Below are 19,383 nucleotides of genomic sequence, written 5' to 3' on the forward strand. Positions count from 1 at the left end.
GGTGGTTCTTACAAAAAAGGTGGTATTTGAAATTGTAAGGGGGTTCTTGCCAGTACAAGCACCTGTAATACTCCCATTCTTTCACGTCTAGGCCAACTGGTCTTGAGGCTGTTGTCTGCGCTAGTGGTCATTTGCTTATAATCATTGTTTTTCCTTTCTTGACTCCAAACTGGTAAAGTGAAAGTCCTCATGTGGTCCTGTCTGCCCTCCCTCTTCTATTCTTCCCCTCCTACCCTACCCAATTCTCAGGCCAGGGCTGCAGATGCTGGAAAACTGTGGCCCCCTGTCATTATGCACTCTTATTACAGAACCAAGGATTGTCACCAGTGAAGAGGTCATTATAAGAGAAAGCCCTGGCCCTGTCACCCTGCAGTGTAACCTCACCTCCAGCTCTCACACCCTTACATTCAGCTACTGGACAAAGAATGGGGTAGAACTGACTGCCACTCGTAAGAATGCCAGCAACATGGAATACAGGTGAGAGGGGCTGGCAGCTACTGGGACTGTGGGAAGAAGCAGAGCTCTGATGGCTTTGATGTTCACACTCCATATCACCAGGAGTTTACATGTACATGCTGAAATGGTAAATTTGAAAATATTATTTAAAAGACATTTTGCACCAGGGATAGTGGTGGACACCTGTAATCCCAGCTCCTAGGAGGTTAAGGAAGGAGGACTGTTACAAATTGAAGGCCAGCCTGCGCTGCATAGTAAGACCTTCCCCTCTCCCCTCCAAAAAGCTGTTTTATTGCAGTGAGTTGAACTGTTAATAAAACTGTGACCTTTGTAACAACATGTTCTTACTTCTTTAAGGGGCTTACCCTGGTGTATTTCAGGACTTACTGGGAGTTGTTAGGTACATGTTGAAAAGATGAACCTGAGAAAGTTTCTTCAAAAATGCAGTGTGAACTCTTTATTTCTGTGAACTGAACTGTTCACCAAACGGTGAACTTTGTTTGACATGAGATGTATTTGGTCCTCACCTGGATAATTTGATATCTCTGATGTGAGGCTGAGGAATTTATAAAAGACTCCCAGATTATTCTAGCAAGTAGCTAGGTTGAAAGATAACAGTAACCTCCTCCCTGTGGTAACACTACGGGCAGCTGTGTGAATCACAGGTAGGATTGCCAGTAGAATCCAGCCCTCTGACCTGCTCTAGTGCTTGGAGGGATCAGAGTGAAGTCTGCTTTGAGACTTGGAGGATGAAACTTCCTGAATTACCTTTCAGGAACCTTACAGTCACCCTGACCTGATAGTACCAGCAAGCCCAGGATCTGCAATGAGGATGGTCACCTGGAAGAAACCTCTGGAGGGGAATGTTCGCAGGTCTTAGTTAATTGACACCCAAAGAGTAGGTGCTTTTTGGAACATCTTAAACACATGACACCTCGTTTTTCAGAGTAGTTTGTTTCTGGCTGGAAATCAGTTTGGAAAAGGATTGGCTAATCCTGCTTGGCAGTTGATGCGGTGCAGAGAAAGCACTGGACTGAGGCCAGGGGAGCCTGCGTGCCCAGCAGTAGCAAGGGCATTGTGCAGTGTTTACAGTGTTGAGAACTTTGACACCATCAGGAGAGCCACAGAAGTTTGTAGATTCTTTCCCTTTCTTCAGGTGAGAAAACTATATGCCCCAAAGTGTAATTCGTGGCTGCTTTGAAGGTCACATACTGTATTTGCTAAGTTTCAGAACAAAGACTAGGTTCTAGGTCTTTGGCCTTTTTAGATTTGTTGCAGAATTTTTTCTTCCCCTGCTACACCAGTACCACTTGGTGGTGAGTTAGTAACTATTTCCACTGTAGTTTTTCTCTGATACCAAAGTAGAAATACAGCCTCAGCTGTATCCTCATGGTTTGAAAAGGATTAATTAATTTGAGATGTTGGGGTTGAACAAAGGTATTTATTCTTAGTCTGCCCATCAGTTTTACAGGTTTTTTTTTCCTTTTCTCTTTTTTCCATTCACCAAATAGTACCTGTTTTAAGGTAGCAGCAGGCCTCCAGTGATACCGGCGTGGGGTTGGGCGTAGGGAGGTCTTGCACTATTGCCCACAAAGCTTTGAGCTATAACTTCAAGATTTGTCCTGGCTCTATGCCTGCTCTCTCCCTCCCCCCCCCCAACATTCTAAGATATTCTGCATCTCTAGTTTTTCCAGATAGTCCACATTTGTGGAATAACAACTAGAGCTATTCCGTTGAGCTTCAGTAAGTCATCCATAGAGCCAGGTCTAGAAACCTTTTGCCTAATGTGTGGGGACTCTGTGTGCTTCATTTCTTGGCCATTGTCTAGTTAAAGGGGATGGTGGGGGGGTGGGATTCTAAGCCCATACAGCTGGCCTCAATCTAGGGAGACTTCTTCCCTGGTTTATCTAGGGGAACTTAGAATTGATCTGAGCCGTAAATAAGAGTGACTACTGCTTCTCCTCCTGCACATTCTGGAATACTTGTTATGAGAGCAGCTGGCCTCCATCTATTCCTATTGAGAGCAGGTTGAGTTTTAAGATGTTTGTCAAATTGAGAAGATACCTTGACTGCTCCTATTAGAATATTAGGCTGTTGTGGACTTGCGGAGACTTGCCTGGGAGTGGGCTATTCCTCTTCTCATCCAGAGTGAATCATCCATATTCTCAGTCCTTCCTTCCTTCCTCCCTTCTTCCCTCCCTCCCTCCCTCTCCATCTCTGTCTCTGTTTGCAATACATAATTGTTGAAAAGTTTGTTTTGCTGGTGATCTTCAGTCTCTTTACTCTCTTTCCCCTTCCTCTTTCCCAAAGACTCTGCCTCATTCTGGGTCTCTTGTGTTTCATTTTTGGAATGAACAGTAAGATAGGCACATGATTGGGCCAGTAAGTGGATAAGTTTTTTTCAGTAGATGTTAATTAGTACAGTATAGACTGGATTTTAACAAGTGTCATATTTTAACCACTAAGAAAAACAGCAGGAGTCAAGCTCTCCTGGGGTTTACTTATCCCCTGATCTGAAAGCTCTTGATTCTCTAATTTTCTGTAATTACTCAGCAGTCTTTCTGCACATTTGGTGTGTATGTATACCAGAGTGTACTGAGATGGTGTGAAGTTGCCCACAGAAACAAGAAAGCTGGTTTGTGATTACTTGCAAGATTGAGAGATGTGATCCCACGTGTGTATTGTGTCCTTCCTCTCTGCCTAATTTGGTCTCGGTCAGTGTATAGTTTTTCATTTTGAATTTGTGTTCATTTAATCATTTATTGATTTCTTTACTGTACTTCAGGCACACAGGTGAGGTGATGGTTATAGGACTGTGCATCAGTTAAATAGTGCCTACCCACATAGAACTTGTTTGCTAGGGAGTCAGTGTGAATCAAGTAGTCACATACGTACATGCATAATTGCGCATTGTGATGCGCGCTCTAAAGAATCACAGGGTCATATGAGCTATCTCCCTGGCCCTGATAAGGCTTTTTTTTTGGTCTTAAACTGCATCTCTGTGGCTAATATTCTGTTGTCAGATTTTGTTGCTTGCTTAAAAAAAAACAAAACTCAAAAACACTATACCTGATTGCTGTCTGTAACTTATAGAGGGCATGCTGCTAAATATTTAGTCTTTAGGAATGCTCAGAACCACCCCTCCATTGTTGTTTCTCTGAGTATAACTATGAGGCAAGAAGCTATAGTGGTTGTACTGTCCTCTAGACCTCAATAAAAAAATTTAGTATTTGGTATGGGCCTGTTTTTAAATCAGATTTTATTGGTACATTTTAGATACACATAATGATCACATTCATCATAGAGAATTTATACTTGTACATGATATAACTTGATTCTTTTTTCCCCATTCTCCTTCCCTTCAACCCTTCCTCCCTTGGCCCTCTATTTTGATTACTTGCAGTTTTTTTCTTCCTAATAGACTGGAGTATCTTTAAGATTAGGGGCCATTAGTTATTCCTTGTGTTCCTGGCATCTAGTAAGGAAAAAGGTATACATGCTTTGGGATGCACAGAGGAAAGTTTTTACTTTTTGTTAGGAACAGGTAAGTTGTGTTATGGAGTAGGATTTGTAGAACAGGGTCCCTGCTACCCCCTTTGAGCTTCTTTTTGCTGTATATTCTTATCATACTCAATTACCTCACTTTCTTTTTCTTTTCATCTCTGCAGGATCAGTAAGCCGCGAGCTGAGGATTCAGGCGAATACCACTGTGTATTTCATTTTTTCAGCGCTCCTAAAGCAAATGCCACCATCGAAGTGAAAGGTACAAACTGGCAGACGCCATGGTAGTAGTCTCTTGTTCACTCTAAGATAGCACCTTGGTTTAGACAGTTGTCAAGCTGTTCTTTTTTTTGTGGAACCAGGAATTGAACTCAGACCCTTGTACTTGCCAGGGAATCACTTACTCTACTGAGCCATCTCCCGGCCCCTTAACTTTTTTTTTTTGGCAGAACCGGGGATTGAACTCAGGCCCTTGTGCTTGCCAGGGAAGCGCTTATTCTACTGAGCCATCTCCTAGGCCCTGTTCTTATTTTCATTTTGAGACACATTATGGTTAGGACCACAGATTCCGGAGCCTGACTGCCTGGGTTTAAATCCAAACTCTCTCATGTATTAGGCAAGTTACTAGCTTCTGATGTAGGCAAGTTACTGGCTTCTTTGTGCATTTAGTTCCTTGTTTGTAAAATGAGGGTATCAGTAGTATTTACCTCACGGGTTTGATAGGAGGCCTAAGTAAGTCAATGTAGTAGGTTGGTCTATACGAAATGCTGTTTTTATAGTTCATGATTAAATGTTGGCACCTTGGATGGCCTAACCTCATATAAAAGCTCTTAGTCCAGTGCTTTGCGTGTTATAACATGGGTGTCCAGTGAGTTGGCAGGATTGGGTGAAGTACAGCGTGCAAATGAGTATAAACCATTTGTGGGTAATTCATAAATTTAGTAGAAAACCTGTGGACACATAGCATCTTACGGGTGAGGCCATAGTAGATTTTAAGAAGGGCAAATTAAGAGTTACCTAACATTATTTGTGTCAGTTTTCCTATCATATTCACAGGAAGCAGCCAAGACACAGAAAAGAGAAACCTTGCCAGATATGTGTGCCACGGTAAGCTGGTGGCAGAGCTACCATGGAGCCCAGGTCTTGACTCCCCAGTTTAGTCTTGCTCCACTGTCATAACAAGACCAGGGGAGGCAGGCCTTCTGTTTGAGGTTAGAGTGGAGAGGTGAGGTTTTTAAATTTTTCATTTGCTTAGGAAGAACACAGATTTCTTTAAATCTATAGTGTCATCTCAAGAAACCAGATAGATTTAGGATAAGGAACCTATTTAACAGGTATTGGTCTTTAAAATAGTTAGAGGATTAAAAATCTAGATTTGTGCTGGGTGACATAGCTCAGTGGTAGAGCTCTTGCCTAGCAAAATAAAACAAAACTTGAAGACTTAGTTTCCATCATCTGGTAAGAAGTGAAAGAAGTAGTGTATCTTTGGAACCTAACCCTAACTTGTGGAGGAAGGGACAGTTTGTGCCTCCTTGGGTTGTCACAATCCTCAAGGCCTGAGCAGGTAGAGTCACAGTGGTTACAGGTCACACAGGAGGCTTGGTGTTTGACTTCCTTAGTGGCTTTTCTTGGAAAAATCTAGGTGCTTTTCTGGGTTTGAAGAATGCCACATCTGTGCAATGTGAGGATGACTGGTGTAAGAGGACGTTTTTGCTACAACAGTGAAGGCCTGTTCTAGCCAGCTGAGCTGAGCTGTGTGGAGATTTCCACATAGGAAACTTGAGGACCTGCAGCAATTGGGCTGAGCTCATGGCACAGAGTCTGAGGAGCGTGCGTGACAGTGAGAGAGGAAGATTGGCCTGTCTGGCTGGTGCTCTTTCTCATGCCCAAGGAATGAATAATTTTATACACAGCTGCAAGTCCTGGCTGACTGTGATCCTTAAGGATTGGTAGGTAGGTAATCATTTTTCAGGGTAGAAGCAAAAGGGTTTTTCATTAGTTTGGCTGCTATAGAAGGTGGGGTTCAGCAGCCCCAGAGTTATGAGTTTTCACCTTTCTCCAGCAGATGTGGTAGTAGTGGAAAGGGGCAGAGCATAGGTGGCTGCAGTGCGTATGAAGTTGCAACTTGCATTGCGTCTTCCGTGGTGCTATACTCTAGGCTCTGGCTGCTTCATTGCATTTGGAATGTTGCACTTCTGTCATACCACAAGGGGGAAGACAGAGCAAGTGGTGGTATCCTGGATTAAAGAAGCAGACCTTGAGAAAAGTGTGTTTTATGAAATCCTGATGCATATTTTGTGACTATATTAGATATGTAGTTAGCCTGTCAGGGACATTTCATACGGAATTTAGTCTTCTGGTGAAGGCTATGAAGAACATCTGTCCTTTTCTATATAAGTTAAAAAGGTTTACACAGGTCTAGGATCATATTCTAAGCTAGCTTCTAATTGTAATTGGTAGAAAACATGCCATACATTTAAAGTGAGGTTTGTGTTAACTCTCAAACCACTGTCATATATACTCTTATTTTATTCCCTTAGTGCCTCCAGGGTAGGGTGAGAGACAACTAGTTATTTTTATAGGGACAGTGCTTTCAAAAAACATCTACTGAGTAATAGGTAAGAGGCGAGTGTACTTGAGACCAAAAACACAGGGAATTCAAGAAACATAAGCGACCTTTTTACTGAAAGGAGACCCTGAGAGTCTTCTCTCTTTATGGCTTTTGATGAGTCAGCACTTCAAAGCAACGATAAATGTTTCTTCAGTACTTATTCAGACATTTCTTCCTATCTGGCTTTTCCTGGCTTTCAGAATATATGTAGGGAGTTGCTGGGGGCCCAGCACTGTGAGAAGGGAAGGGCTCAGCTGAGTCAGGGACTGGACATTATGTGTTTACATGTAGTGGTGAAAGCCTTACATCTGAAATAGGCTTTTCCCCACTTCTTTTAAAGGACAGGAGTAAGGCATGGTGTAACTAGGACATTAGGATTTCTCCTGAGGGTTGTGTTTCTCAGGTATTTGGCAGGTGATCTGGAATGGAGGTAAAGGTAGAGCCTGGTTGGCCAGGTGAGAGGAAACATCTGTGACTTAGCCTGAAGCCTGGCTTTTTCTGGGCTCTTCTTACCTCACTTTGTGACACTTCAGAGGTGGTGGCTTCTTGATTGTATGCCTTATAGAAGATTTATGAATTAGGTGTTCAAAATTTGTAGCCCTTTATTCTTCAGCCCTCTGCCCCTTATTCCTTCTGTTTTTTTTTATCCTTTTCTGAAATTAAAATATATACTCAAAAATCAGTATTTCTATTTCATTTACACCGTAAAAAGTAAAATTTCCTCTCATGAATCCCAAATTCTATCCTCATTTCTCTGCCAGTTTACTACAGAAGACAAGGAATTTGTTTTATCATTTTGGTGGTCATCAAAACCTCTGCCGCAGACACACCACAGGCTCTGGTATGAGGTGCAGCCCATTCTCAGAAAATGTGTACCTGCTGACATAGTAGAGCCACCTCTTGCAGCTCACTAGGCATTTCTAATGAGTTTATGGCTACAAAAGTCACTTTGGTCTTGTGTTTCCCTCTCCCCACTTCTTGGTTTCTTGGCATTATTTTTTAGGACTGAATGTTAGGATTTCTAGAAGAGGGTTTACCTTGTTTCCACTTGCTGCGGTCCTAGTGCTTCACCCCTGACCCATCTCAGAGTCCAGACAGCTGAGGTGGACTGTGTGGGGATGACGAGTATCAGTGAGAGCAGTAATACAAGTCTCACGCTTGTGTAGCTCCCTTGGAGTCCAGACAGCAGTATGTGTACAGGCATTTCTTGTCCTTTCCAAGTTATTCCTGACCTTCGTTACTAACAAGAATAGCTGACATGACTGCACTTACTACTGCAGGTCCTTTCTTCTTCAGTCTTCACAGCTGCAGTGGTACATGCTGTTGCTATCTTGCAGTACTAGGAATTGATGTGGGACCTTTACTAAGCTAGTATTCTTTTTTTTTTTTTAATGCTTCACGAATTTGCGTGTCATCCTTGTGCAGGGGACATGCTAATCTTCTCTGTATCATTCCAATTTTAGTATATGTGCTGCCGAAGCGAGCACACTAGTATTCTTTTTAATTTAAGAATTACTCAGTGAATTTTAAGTACATGACATCACTTTTTGTGTGTGTATCGGGGGGTCTTTTTTTTTTCATAATTTTATTGAGAAACAAATAGCAATGAGACAGTTTCAAACCAAATTGGTAGGACAGTTTCAATAATTAACACATTGCATACATTCTTCCTAGTGGTTAATTGCTGTACAAGATGCGGACATGATAGCCTATTTACAAACACCATTAGAACGAATCCCTCTATTCATTAAGAGAATGTAACTATCTATCCTAACCACTTTGAATACACAGATACAAAATGGACATTCATCTGTATCCCCTTTTTTTGTTAAGGGGGGTCTTTTTAAGATGGTTTATCCATGAAGTTCAGGCTGGACTTGAACTCGCAGGGATCCTCCTGCCTCAGCCCTCCCAAGTACTGGGATTACAGGCACGTGCTACCATACCTGGCAAAATCACTTAATTTTAAATGTTTTTAAAATATATGTATATCAGTTTATAAAAGTAATGCTACCACCTACATCAAGATATTGAAGAAAAATCTTACATATAAGTTTCTCGTAACATCCTTATTTTTGCCTAATAAAAATGTTAACTCCATTTCTATGACCTAATGGTCTCTACTATTTCTTAAACCTTTTAACTTGTTTTATACAAATGTGAGTATCTTGAATCAGAGATTGATTAAAAAAAACCTTTAATTTGGACCTTATTAGAAATTTAACCAGTTCATGGGTATAATGTATTCTATCTCAGTCAGTATATTTTATGCAAAATTTAATACTTCCTTGGTTTTTCTTTCTCACTAATTTTCCTTGGTTTTTCATTTGCTTCCAATTCCAGAAACTTGGAGTATATGTAATCTAGTTTTGTCCTCAACTCAGTGGCAAACTGACTTAAATTAATGACCACTGAAGCAATAATTATTGGTTTTCCCAATTCAGCACTTCATATATATTCACTTCTCTCCAACAGTGCTTTGAAAATTTTCTTTTTACATTATCCATATTAACATTATGAACTTGTTAGCTTTTTTTAAAAAAAGAAAATAGAACTGTACTATTTTCTAATTCTGTCAAATTAACATTTAGATTGTTGTTACTGTTCTTGACCTGCCCACGGTGACAAAGCCCTTTTATCTAACATATATATGGCATGACAACATGCATTGTTACCTATAACATTACATGGCAAAAAATAAAATAGTATCGAATACTTGGCATATACTTTGACAGTTTAAACTATTAAAAAAAAATCTATCTTACAGATCTGTTTTGCATTTAAATTTATTACTCTATGTAACAATTTTAGACTTCATGCTTAACTTTCATCAAATCTTTCATTTAACTTGCTTTACTCTTTAACTTTTGTGTTTTGTTTTGTTTTTGGTACCAGGGATTGAACTCAGGACCTTGCACTTGCTAGGTGCTGAGCTCTCTGGCAACCTACTCTTTAACTTTTCCATTGGCTGCAGTAAATCATTCAGCAAAAATTTTAGAGACAGTTCCTTGTCCATAAACTTTAACCCCTTGGCATCTAAGAATGTCTTCCATTTGCCCTTCCTGCCCAGATGTTAACTTGGCAGGGTTATAATTCCTGATTCTAAATGACAGTATCCACTCATTTTCCTGTCTCATGGGGACAGTCCTTGTAGTCCCCAGCTTTGTGCAGAAGAGATGTTGGAGCTTTTATTAAATTTATCCTGTGTGCTCCCTAGGTACCAGATGGTGAAAAAGCACCTCTGTCGATTGAGAACCATTGTCTGAGAGGGAATATGTGCGCCTTCTCCTCAGTGTTTTCATTTAGCAAAAGCAGGCTTACTGAGCCCAAAGCCTGTGTCATTCTTTCTTCTCTCCAGACCAGCCTCATACTCCTTTTTGGCTTAGCCCATGGCTAGCAGTAAACCTTAGGTTCTTCCGCCTTTAGCCGGGACTTTATTTTGCTGATAGCAAACATGAGATGTCTTTGGGGTTCGAAAGGTTGCTGAAGGAAGCAAAAAAGATTGCAAAATGAGGGTGCTTACATTGAAACAGTATACTCATGCACAGCACCTCACATGATAGGGTTTTGAAATAAGTTGCTGATATTTAAGTTTGCTTTTGAAAATGAGCACTAAACAGGCAGTCTGTGTAGGAGGTTTATACCTTGAATCCATTCTCAGGTCTTTTCTCTTACTTTTTTTTTAATATCAGCTTTAGGGGAACCTATGTGAGGTCTGAGTTGGTGCATTCTCTAGCATCTTAGCCTAGTGGAGAAGTAGACATTTTGCTCTGACTGCAGGTTGGTAAGGCAGCAGGATCATGAAGTATAGGTATTTGTCCTTAGTCAAAAGCCCAGACTGCCCACTAATAAAACTGGGTCAAGTGCCATTGGGTAGCTAGGGACCCTACATGGCTCTTCATCAGGATACTCAGAATGCCTGTTTACTAATGTGATTGAAGTATATGAGTGACAAGGCCAGGAGCCAAGTCTGAGTCTGTTTTCAGCTGACTTTTTTGCTTTCTTATTCTTGCCCCTCAGTCACTGCTACCCCCACCCCACCCCCCGGGAGGAGAAGGAAAAGGTGTACCCTGTGTCTTTCACAGCATAAAGCCTTGGTCAGACTCCTCAGAATTGCTTCCAGACAGAACCTGGTTAAGCAGTCCCTTGTTAAGTGACAAGCCTGTACATGGTGAGGCACTAATACAAGCTGTTGATCAACATAATTTGTCAGTATCTGACTTGGTAAAAACTTGATTACAGGGGGAAAAAAAGCCCTGTTAGTAGTAGTGTCTGCAAATGGGAAAGCACATGGTAACCACCATCTCTCTGATTTCCTAGAAACTTACTGCCCGAGCCTCAGACTTGCCTTTTCTTTTCCTTGGCTGATTGCACAATCTAAGTGTTTATTTGTTTATTTTTTCTTTTTTTTTTCCTTTTGTGGTACCGGGGATTGAACTCAGGACCCAGCACTTGCCAGGCAAGCACTTATTCTACTGAGCTTTGTCCCCAGCCCTAAGTGTTTATTTCTAAGCTTGATCTATAACCTGGTATAGAACATTACAAAAGTGTAATTTAACCCTCACAGGACCGCTGGGAAGTATGTGGGTTGTATTCCCATTTTACCAAAGTGAATACCGACACTTAAAGGATTTTTAAGGATTAGCCCTACTGTATCCAGTGAGTAGAGCCTTGAGATGGCCCAGCTTTCTCTGGCTCTAAGTCCAAGGTTGTGTTCTTTACATTATTCTATTTGATTTCTGCTCTGTCAGGTTAACTAGTCCCTCAGGCCTAGGGAGTCTTACTACATGAATAAGTAAAGATATCACGTGGGCAGTTTGCTGTGTACTTACAGTAATGTATATTCTCAGCATTTTTTGTGGACCTTGTTCTTGTTTGATTTTTATTCTTATAAAGGTACAAATGCATGATCTCTGGAATTAGCTTTGAACTGGATGATAGCATTTATTTACTAACTATAATTTTAGACATTAAATAACTTTTCCAAATTTCAGTTTTCCCACTTGTGAAACTGGGCTAATACCTGCTTCATCAGTTGATATATTTATTTATTCACGAATCATAAATTACCCTAAAGCTTAGTGGCCTAAGACTACAGATACCTGTCATATCAGTTTGTGCAGGTTCAGAATTGAGTGAGCAGTGTGGTAGCTGTCCTGAGAGTTCCGTGTGCTATCGCTGTGGCTGTATTCCCCCAGAGGCTCAGCAGGGCTTCAGGTCCTGCTCTCAAGGTGGAGGCCTTAGTGTATCACCCCAGGGGCCTTCCAGCAGCTCTCTGTCCCTCCATCATGGTATCTAACCTTCCTGTGGGGCATGTGGTCGAGAGCAAAGAACAAGTCACAGTGCCTTTTATGAACTCATTTTCAGAATTGGACGCCTTCATTCCTGCTTTATTTTGTGCGTTAGAAGGGAGTCACTAAGTTCAGCCCATATTCAGGAGAAGGGCAATTAAGTTTTGCACCTTAAAGAATAACATATCAAAGAGGAGATTCCTGTGGGGCTGAGCACCAAGAGGCCTCTTCCTGGCCCCTGTTACCCGATGTGTCCTCTCTGAGCATCTGCTTCCTTCCTTACCTGGGGGGCTGTCTCACCAGCTGGTGGTGCAGGAACAGGCACTCTGACTTAGCAGCTACCATAAAGCAGAGACTAAAGTGGCAGTTTTGTAATCACTCCCTTTAGGGAAGAGTGCTGTGACTTTGACTCAATCCTAGTGGTGCTTTCTTCATCTGAAGGATATGTGGGCCTTGTTCTTGAGTAGTAAGGGGCTGGCCCTCATGATTTTTGCAGTGTTCAGTAAGAGAAGCAACAATCTAACTCTTGGGACTCTCTTGTAGCTTTCTTTGCTCAGAACTTGGGTTTAGCTGAGCTCTGAGTAGGGTTCACATTTCTGAGTTATAATTCATGTCTTGCTGCCAAGACAGTTTGAACCACTGGTCGTACATGCATGACTGACCTATTAGGCAGCTTTTTATTAAGTTTGTTAGTAAAAAAGCCTGATAAAAGTGATTAGATCCATTTGTACCACCAGTGATACAAGCCGCCTGATGAGACAGTCATGCATGTGCCACCAGTGCTTCAAGTTGGCAGGAGACATGGGAACACAAGTGTCTGCAGAACACTGCAGCTGGAGAGCTCAAGGGTAAGTGGTGGTCTTCTAATGAACACGGAGGTGGGCGTGAAGACTGGCTCCCCTCCCCTGCTTCTGGGCTTTTCAGTCCAGGGCCTTGCAGAACAGTGACTCCTTAGAGGCCATGGAACCGTGTATGCCAACTAAACTTTCAGTGACTGCTTTGAGGATGGAGTTAAAGCTGATAGTACTGAATTCATAGTGCTTTATGGCATTCCTCAAATAACTGACCCCCAGTGGGTGTTCTCTCAGGGGTAAAGCAAAATAAAAATGGGAAAATGCACCACATGTAAGCTGATTTCTGAAAATTCTGTCACTACCCAAGGCAGCATCTCTGAGCATCCCACTTGGTACTCAGCTGCCTACTCGTTAGCTGCACTTGGGCATCAGCTGTGCATCCTAACTGCAACTCTTGGTCTTGACATTACTGTTTCCTCCCAAGCATAGTCAGCCAGCAAGCAAACAAAAACTACTTGGAGTTTTCTGCAGCCTTCTTTATCTTAGTCACTGCCATGCCTGTTCTTGGCAGTTGCTCAGGCCAACACCTTGAAGCCATCCATGACTCCTTTTTCTCTCATGCCCCATGTCCAGTTCATTAACAGCTGTATTAACTCAGCCTACAAAATCTGCTCAATGTCTATCTGCTTTCACTCCTGCTTTCCCTGTGCAAACCCCCTCTCGTCTGGATTATGTGAGTCAACACCTGCTCGCTGTCTCTGTACAGTTGTCCACATAGTACTTAAAACACAGCTCCAGTAACCCCCAGTGGCTCTGGCATACTCAGTTTATAAGTGCCCGAGCTGTTCCAGAGACCTACAAAGTCTTGCCTGATCTAGTTCCCCAGTCTCTCTTAATTCTTCTCCTGTCTTCTTGATTACTGTGTTTCAAACATACTCGCCTTTGCTGTTTCTTGTGTGTAACAACCATACAAGTACCTTGAGGCCTTTCCTTTTCTCTCTGGAGTGTTCTTCCTCCATACATGTGGCCTCCTGCCTTATTTTCTTTACAACTATGCTAAAACATCTGATCAGAAGATCCTTTCCTGACCCCTCTGTGATGTGTCCGGCTCATAGGTGGTACTCAGCAGATGGATCAGCGTGGTGTAGCTTTCCTCCTCTTCTGACATCTCCTGGCCACACCATGATGGTGTTTTGGTTATGTTATAGCTATGGAGCTTACTCCATATGTTTTGACTATAGAAAGCTCTAAAGAAGGTGACCAGTAGGCCTGGAAAGTGACAGGGGCTGTGGGAAGTTTGGCTTGGGAAAGATAGAGCCTGCCTAACTACTTTGGTGGTAAAGAAGTTTGAGAAGAAAAACAAAATGATATTTCTTTATGACATCCGGTCTATTGCACAAAGTGGTGCTAAGCAGGCCTATTGGGCAGTGCCTGGTTAGATGGGCAGCTGCTCCATTCCTGTCCAAGTACCTCTGGAATTTTAGTACAGGACCAGGCTGTGCCTCTGTAGCATAGCCTGTGAGAAATAGGACTTGGATTGTTTCTAAAGTCAGGTCAGTCATAAGTAGTATATGGGCTTATCCATGACTTAGTACAATTCTGTGTGAGTTTGTAGTCTCAAAATAAATGTTTTGACAACTTACGTATCTTTAAGAACATTGGGAGACAGCCAGGGTCAATGATTATCTCCATTGATTGGACCAAAGCCTGTTGGTTTCTGGCCTACTTTGAGTTTCACTGTGTTCAGGTAACTAGTCAAGCACTAATTAAAAACCCTGTTAAAATAAAAGATAAAGTCAAAAGAATTAGCCGTATGTCATGCTTCATGGATCTTTGAAACAGACCTAAGTTTTAGATTGTAGCGGCTATTTACGTCTCAGTAAGTGATACCTAAAAGTAGAGAATACCCAGCAGCTGCTGGCATGTGTGGGTACTCCCCAAATTGGATTGAGATTGTTGTGAATCAGGTATTTAAGTGACATTCTTAACCTGCTAACAAAAGCTTCTATGATACTGTTTGAATCTCCTGGTCATTCCTTTCCTTTTATGAAGCCCAACTAATGGGCTGGATCCCTCTTTCCCAGGAGAGCCATGATCAAGTAGCTTTTCTAAGCCTTCATTATTTTTACATGCCTTGTAGTAGCACTTAGTTTTACATATTTTATCTCAAAGGTCTCATTTCCTTAAGGGAATATGACATAGGACATCCATAATTGTTTTAAGAAAAAACTGGATAGATAAGCTGGGGAAATAGCTCCAGGTGTAAGTGCCTGCCTGGCAAGTACAAGGTCCCAAATTCAGTCCCCTGTATCACATGCCATGCCAGTGCCAAAATGCCTGTAGTCCCAGCACTGGGGAGGCTGCGACAGGAGGATTACTAGAGAGTCCAAACTGCAAAGTGAGACCCTGAACCAAAAACAAAGAAACTGGATGGGCAGAAGAGGTGATAATGATTTTTATCTTTAACCACTTACCAATACAGTTAAATATAGGATGACCAAAAATTCTACATTTTTTGTTATTTTTTATAATCAAATAATTTTATCAAATTTATTCAATACAAGAATTGATGCCTCCCGAGCAGTACTTAAGATAGTACATAAACTGTTAAGTAGTTAGAATATAATTTAAGAGAGTTGAGCTGTGGCTTTTCCAGGAGGTGGAAGAACCACATCCGTTAATAGGATCTAATACACGAATAATCCTGGTATCTGCTTCACTGCCTTGAGGGGTGGACATATGGAATGGGGTTGGCCTTATTACCATATTCTGACCTTCAGTGCTCTTTGTCAGAGCTGACTATGAGAGTATGCTGAAGGCCAGTAGGTAGGACCTTTGTATCTTGTTCAAAGTATGTTACTATGGTAACTGTTCAACTCTTTCACAGCTGCTCCTGATATCACTGGCCATAAACGGAGTGAGAACAAGAATGAAGGGCAGGATGCGATGATGTACTGCAAGTCAGTGGGCTACCCTCACCCAGAATGGATATGGCGCAAGAAGGAGAATGGTATGCTCGTGGTGAGTAGGAGGAGCCCTGGGGCTCTATGCCTAGGTCTCTCTGGTTGCTGGAGTTTCACCTAGAGGGGTCCACATATCTGGACCAGTTGCTGGAACAGCTGACTTGGATGTGTACATAGCCTGGGCTGGTCTTTCTAGAGTGGGGAAGGAATTACACCATGCTTCTGGAGGGATAGTATGTGTCCAGCAGGGACTGTCTATACATGGTTTGTCAAAGCTGTCTGCCTGGAAAGAGACTAGACTGCTTGCCTTCAGGATACAATGCAGAAAGAGATGAGCCTAACCTTTCACACCTTCACAGAGGGGCTGCAATTCATATGTCTCATTGTTAGGCAGCTTCAGCCACCAGTGGTATATGGGTGACTGTCCCATCAGGCGGCTTTTAATTAATTTTATTAATAAAAAGACTGATAGAAGTGATTAGATCGTTTATATCACCAGTGGCACAGGCTACCCAATTGGGACAGCTGCCCAGGTACCACTGGTAGTTCAAGCTGATGGGAAATCCACTAGAGTATCTGTCTAATTTTGGGGGGAAACAAGGGACCAAGAACAATTGTGCATATATTCAAAGAACTAAAAAAAATACCTGTAAGAAATTGGGGCATGGGCTGGTGAGATGGCTCAGTGGTCTGAAGCACCTACTTAGAACAAGCTTATCAAAGCATAGGGACTGCGGTTCAGTCTCCCAGCACCACATGCCAGCCAGCCCCGCCCCCTGGTGGGCTGAGCTGGACACACACACACACACACACATAAATAAATAAATACAATTTTAAAAATAAATAAATTCTTGAAAAAAAAAGAAATTGGGGCAACCCAAGGATACCTGAAGGCAGTTTTAATTGGCACTGGTAATGTGATAATTACCCAAAGGCCCTAGTAATTTGATAATATTTGCCCCAGAAAAGGTAAGGAGAACCTCTTTTCTAATCTGTGGGATGATTCCAAACACTGACAATGTTTAGATACTCAGTGCCTTAGATTCTCCTCCTTTCTCTCTGGTTCTGTGATTTCTGACCAGTTTCCTTGTCAGGAGGATGTCGTATATTCCTCCTATGCCACAAGCCTGTGTGCTCAACTTCGTCGTGTTCGTGTATCCTATTTTGATTGTCAGCCTTCAAAGTCAGTAAGATCATTTAAAGTCCAGCCCCTTTGGGAAGGTTATGTAGACATCCTATTGAGGGTTTTGTTTGTTTGTTTTTTTAATTTCAAGTCCTATTATTCCCATCCCATGACCTCGTGAAGTGTTAACAGCAATTGTACATAAGCAGTGATGGCTGGTTTTCAGATCCTTTCTGGAAAGGAAATGAGGACAGAGTGGGGAAGTGAAGATGTGAGTTGAGTCTTTTCAAGGCAGGCCCTTAAAAGATTGGGTTTTCTGAGGTGCTAGCCAGGAAAGGCCCATCTCTATGCTGGGCTCTGGGAAGGTAGGTACCAGCTTTTCCCAAAACAGGTTGAACTGATTCAGTATTTTCATCTTCCGAAGGGTGGAATTTAAAACTTCACTTTAGCTTATCTTTTGAAGGCTATGATTTCTGCATTTCAGCCTTACCCACACCCAGATATGGAGAGGACTACTAGAGTGATTTGGGGGTTAACATTTTCCTTTGAACTCTCCGCTATTTCTGTCTTAGTTGTTGCAGGGTGGAAACACACAGGCCTGTGTTCACCTGCTAGTGAGTCATGAGACTGGTGTTGCACCGTGACCCCTCCTTGCACACACAGTCTTCACTTGGGAGGCGCTCCAGTCCTGGTCTGTGGGCTCTCCTGTGTGCTGTAGTGCAGGTAGCAGTCCTTCTCTGACTTCCTACAGTGGCTGCTAACTCTGCCCCCGCAGTACCCTATACGAACCTTCTGGACTTCTTTCCCCTTGAGGCCAAGACCCTTTGTATTGTGTCTCCCCAGTTCATCTCACCTTCCTTTCAGTAGGATGTGAAATACATAGTGTATACTGGGAGGTATTTGTTGATTAACCTTTTTGGGGTGGCAGTCTTTTTGAGACAGGGTTGCGCTGTGTAGTTCAGGCTGGCCTTAAACTTACTTTGTTACCCAGGCTGGTCTTGAACTCGCAACAATCCTCCTGCCTCAGCCTAAAGTGCTGGGATTACAGGAGTATGTTACCACACTCGACTTAAATAACCTTTCCCTTCATTAGTGCTGTAGGTCTGAGAGGAAAGAGCAGTTAGGAACTTTCCCCACTGTAAGAGGAAGTCTTAGCATTATTTGTCAAAACAGTTTACATTTACCAGGCATGAAGTAAATGTGCCAAAACTGACATCATCAGACCTGAGGTCTTCAGAATGTGTGGTGGGGGAGGGGTCCTGCCCTGCTTCTCTATAACCTTACCACTTTTCTTTGTCACCTGGTTTTTGGAATTTGGGTTCATTAGATTGTTGCTCTTTTCGGGATTAACTTATAGGCAGATGAGTTCCAGAGAGACCTGTGGTGATGAAGGAGGGGAAGAGGTGTGTGTCCTGTTTCTCTTCGAAGTTTGTTGATTGTTTTGGAAACTGATATTGAAAGGCAGTCATCGATAAAGTGTTCAAAATGCTGTGAACAAAGACGGGGCCCAGATACTGCTGTTTTATTGCAACCAGTGTCTTAGAAATAGTAGAGGATGACACCTCCCTCCTCCAGATGGTGGTTCACCTTGACCTTTGTGTATTCCCACTTCTGCAGGACATTGTCAATTCCTCTGGCCGCTTCTTCATTATCAACAAGGAGAACTACACTGAGCTGAGTATTACAAATCTCCAGATCACAGAGGACCCCGGCGAGTATGACTGTAATGCGACGAACCCTATTGGCACGGCCTCCGTTGTCACAGTCCTCAGGGTACGGAGCCACCTGGCCCCGCTCTGGCCTTTCTTGGGAATTTTGGCTGAAATCATCATCCTTGTGGTGATCATTGTTGTGTATGAGAAGAGGAAGAGGCCAGATGAAGTTCCTGACGGTAAGAAAATGCCTCCAAAGCAGTAACGCTGGGGTTGGTTACCTGGGGTGATTTTCAAGTACCTGAAGACTAAAGAACTCCCAAAGGAAGAAGGAAAATTATACATACAAGTTTCTAACCTTCTACCCCTGAGGTATTTGTATTTGCCACCAAGAGCTATAATTCACTCCTTTCTTACATAATTGTTCTTCCTAAAGCCCAGACCTAGCCCTTAAGGCCATGTGGGAATTGGGTAGCTGTGGTTTGGTTCAACTCTGTCTCCTCTTTTAGTGTAGCTCATCTGGCAGATTGAGCTTGAGGAGAATCTAAACCAAGCCTAGAAGCCACCCCAGGATCGAACTGGGTGTCACATCATTGCCTGTTGGTAGCTGCCCCAGATCACTGTCCCAGTTTAGTCAGGCCATCTGAGAAAACCCACTGGGACAAGCCAGCCTTGGCCTCTTCGTCCCTTTGCTAGGTGCCCAAGGCTCTCTACCACCTGGTTTTTCTGTCTTTCAGACAAGCATGGTGGAAAATGTCAGATAAGTCCACCTTCCCGAGCTAAGTTAGCGGTTGCTAAGTGCTCCTGCTGGGAGCCCGTGACTAGTGTAGGCCCCCGCTAGCCCAGCATCATGGAAGGCAGTAGATAGTGGCAGAGTATTAAGCATTAGAGCAAACAATGCTTTACGTTTGTTAGACATGCTTAGAATCTGTGAAGCCTTAAGGATTTGTATTTGTTGGTCATAGATATTCATCTCTGACCCTGTGACTGCA

At 42.5% G+C, this 19,383-nt stretch overlaps 1 protein-coding gene and 1 non-coding gene across 3 annotated transcripts in view; one reads left to right on the plus strand and one right to left on the minus strand.

Annotated features, from left to right (window-relative positions):
- The window catches only part of Nptn (neuroplastin), a 71,830-nt gene that overhangs the window by 44,521 nt on the left and 7,926 nt on the right, over positions 1 to 19,383 (plus strand). For both annotated transcript variants that reach the window (XM_004628746.3, XM_004628747.2), the window contains exons 2-5: positions 309 to 477; positions 4,125 to 4,219; positions 15,541 to 15,674; positions 18,357 to 18,630. In XM_004628746.3, coding sequence (XP_004628803.1) covers positions 309 to 477; positions 4,125 to 4,219; positions 15,541 to 15,674; positions 18,357 to 18,630 — 672 coding nt within the window. The remainder of the gene's footprint in view (positions 1 to 308; positions 478 to 4,124; positions 4,220 to 15,540; positions 15,675 to 18,356; positions 18,631 to 19,383) is intronic.
- Positions 7,949 to 8,055, minus strand: LOC111816096. Its single transcript, XR_002820604.1, has one exon. It is a non-coding gene; the product is annotated as a U6 spliceosomal RNA (small nuclear RNA).

This window comes from Octodon degus, unplaced genomic scaffold (assembly GCF_000260255.1).
Source record: "Octodon degus isolate 3935 unplaced genomic scaffold, OctDeg1.0 scaffold00026, whole genome shotgun sequence".
NCBI classification, from domain to species: Eukaryota; Metazoa; Chordata; class Mammalia; order Rodentia; family Octodontidae; genus Octodon; species Octodon degus.